The 2846-nt window shown below is 42.0% G+C and overlaps 1 protein-coding gene across 3 annotated transcripts in view; it reads right to left on the bottom strand.

Annotated features, from left to right (window-relative positions):
* Positions 1-322: 322 nt before the first annotated feature.
* TMEM156 (transmembrane protein 156) overlaps positions 323-2846 on the bottom strand; it is a 50556-nt gene continuing 48032 nt past the window's right edge. For all 3 annotated transcript variants that reach the window (XM_040625123.1, XM_040625122.1, XM_040625121.1), the window contains one exon: positions 323-855. In XM_040625123.1, coding sequence (XP_040481057.1) covers positions 521-855 — 335 coding nt within the window. In that variant the 3' untranslated portion in view covers positions 323-520. The remainder of the gene's footprint in view (positions 856-2846) is intronic.

The raw sequence follows: 2846 nt of genomic DNA, 5'->3' as shown, positions 1-2846 counted from the left end.
TTCATTTGCAGTCCCATCAAGACATCATTCCATGGGTGAGAGGTAATTCCCTAAGAGGAAAGTGGCATAGGTTATGAAAGAAAGCTTATGCCTACTATGTGACTCTTTGCTACGGATGTTGTGCCTGCTTTTGTAAATATCACACATGGATATCACTCTTCCGTGTGAGAACAGATGGGCTATTTTTACAGCCCATCTGAAAATAAACATGACTTTGCAGGGAGATTACGACACCATGACAACTTTGTGTACACCCATCATGAAAGTTTGGGCAACAACACATATTTGAAGAATAGCCTTAGCTCATTTCAAGAGATTGTTCTGGGGGAGAAACCAAGCCAGGGTTTTATTTTTCATCGGTTTCTCTCTGCACATCTCCTTGGAATCAAGGAGGCACATGCATAGAGGCAACTGCCAGTCTTTCCTCTTCTTCCATATTTGCAGAGCCCTGTTTTGATTCTGATGGTCAGTTCATCACCCCTCCTCAAGAACCAGGCAATTCTTGATCCTTCTAAATTTGTCACAATGGTCCCATCTCTCCATCGTTGGTTGGTTTAAGAGCACATCCATGATCCAACTCTAGATGCTCTGATGTGAGGAGAAATCTGGGGAAGCCTCTTATGAAGGTTTCTTTACTCTTAAAAAGGACATTGTGGGATAAGGATGTGATGACCGCTGGGCGGGAGCTGTGGCACCGCCATTTCCTCTCTTCTTGGAACCGAACGAGGGAGCACCTGAAGACAAAGGCCAGCAAGTTGCTGACGGCAGAAAGGAAAGTGGCGAGGGGGAAACCTGGGTGCATTATGGTGGGAGTTCTTGAGTTCACCAATTCTGGAAGCATTCTCTTCAGAATTCCTGTTAGGTAAGACAATACATCTTATCATTTAAGGCATTTTGACTTGGGCCTGTTACTATTTACAGATGAAAGTACCTCAACTGATAGCTCGCAAAATGATTTTCTTCCAGTAAGCAGCCATGTTACATCCATATTCCGCTCTGGGAACAGCCTTAACTCTCAGGAAAGAAAATAACTCATCCAGAGGATTTTGTGAAGTGTATTTTTACCAAAATGTTCTGATTGCCCCCTTCCCATGCACGTATACTTCATTTTGTCCTTCAAATCACAGAAATGTCTAGACTACTTTGTCTTTACTAAAGTACATGATTTCCAGTTCACAGAGGGGTTTTTAATGCATCTTTGGTAGACATACCTCTAGGTTAATTGATAACATATCTTATTTAGATTTTAAAAACGTGAGACCTTCCTTCCACTCATTGTCCTAAGATCACCACCCATCAGAATAGCACCAATAGTTAGGGATGGTTATGAAAGATGTAGACAGAAAAGAGAAGTAAAATAAAAAAGAAACAGAGAAGGAAGCAATCAAAGTCAAATTATGAGAATAAATTGTCAGAAAATTGAGTACATGGGGCGCCTGGGTGGCGCAGTCGTTAACCGTGTGCCTTTGGCTCAGGTCGTGATCCCAGCACTCTGGGATCGAGCCCCACGTCTGACTCCTTCGCTGAGAGCCTGCTTCTTCCTCTCCCACTCCCCCTGCTTGTGTTCCCTCTCTCCCTGGCTGTCTCTCTCTCTGTCAAATAAATAAATAAAATCTTTTAAAAAAAGAAAAAAAGAAAGAAAAAGAGGGGCGCCTGGGTGGCACAGCAGTTAAGCGTCTGCCTTCGGCTCAGGGCGTGATCCTGGCGTTATGGGATCGAGCCCCACATCAGGCTCCTCCACTGTGAGCCTGCTTCTTCCTCTCCCACTCCCCCTGCTTGTGTTCCCTCTCTCACTGGCTGTCTCTATCTCTGTCGAATACATAAATAAAATCTTTAAAAAAAAAAAAAAAAGAAAGAAAGAAGAAGAAAATTGAGTCCAAGTCTTTATTCTACCATGTTTTCCATGAAAGGAAAGAAATGGAGTTGGGAGAGCAAAAGAGAGAAGGACAGATAGACAGAGAGAAGCTCTCTACTGATAGAGGGAGAAAGGAAAATGCAATTCATATGATACTTGTCTTTGTAAATTTTGGTTTTATTAAATACAGAGTAGGTACAAAAGTATATTCTATATACTTCAACCTAGGACCGAATCCACATGTTACTCCTGAGACCATCAGCAAATTGATGAGCTTCTTAGGCCTCAGTTCTTAGGGGCAATGACAACTGTCTCCATGTTTCTTATCCAACAGATACATAGTAAGAACCTCTGTGAACCAAGCATCGTACCAGCTTCCAGGAATATTATGGTGAGCAGAATCCGTCTAGAAAGGGCAACAGAATTCATTAATAACCATGAAAATAAGGGTAAATAACAGATATGAAAAGGGCTACGGGGGCTAAGAAAGTTTATACTTGGGAAGTTTGACCCCTTCTGAAAGATCAAGAAAAACCATCTTCAACGCTGCTTACACCCACTTTCTTGAAAAGCCTACCCTGCTTACCCCCAACTGGAAATGACTCACTGGCCTGTGAATTCTCAGAAAGAAGTGTGGAGCCTGTAAATGACATTTATCTCACCCTTGTGTCTAGCATTATAACTAGTAGTATGCATGCCCTGTCTCCTCTACCAGATTATAGACTCTTTGTAGGCAGACAGCAGGCCATCTACATGTTCGAACGCTTCACACTATCTCTTGAAGTCTATTATTTCAATAAATAAGCGAAATTAGCTTCCGGAGAGCTGCCACAATTTAACAGAATTTGAAGCTTAATTTATGCCTTTTGTAAGCCAAGTTCCCATTGATTTTCAAGTCATTTGTCTGAACATAATAGGCAATGTGCAAGGAAACAATAATTTGGCCTCTCAGAAATTGTATATTATCTGTCCCTCATGGAGTGAGCTACCC

Source organism: Ursus maritimus, unplaced genomic scaffold, assembly GCF_017311325.1.
Source record: "Ursus maritimus isolate PB19 unplaced genomic scaffold, ASM1731132v1 scaffold_8, whole genome shotgun sequence".
In the NCBI taxonomy this organism is placed as follows: domain Eukaryota; kingdom Metazoa; phylum Chordata; class Mammalia; order Carnivora; family Ursidae; genus Ursus; species Ursus maritimus.
Note: the sequence above shows the minus strand (reverse complement) of the source record. Positions and strands in the feature narration are given on the sequence as shown.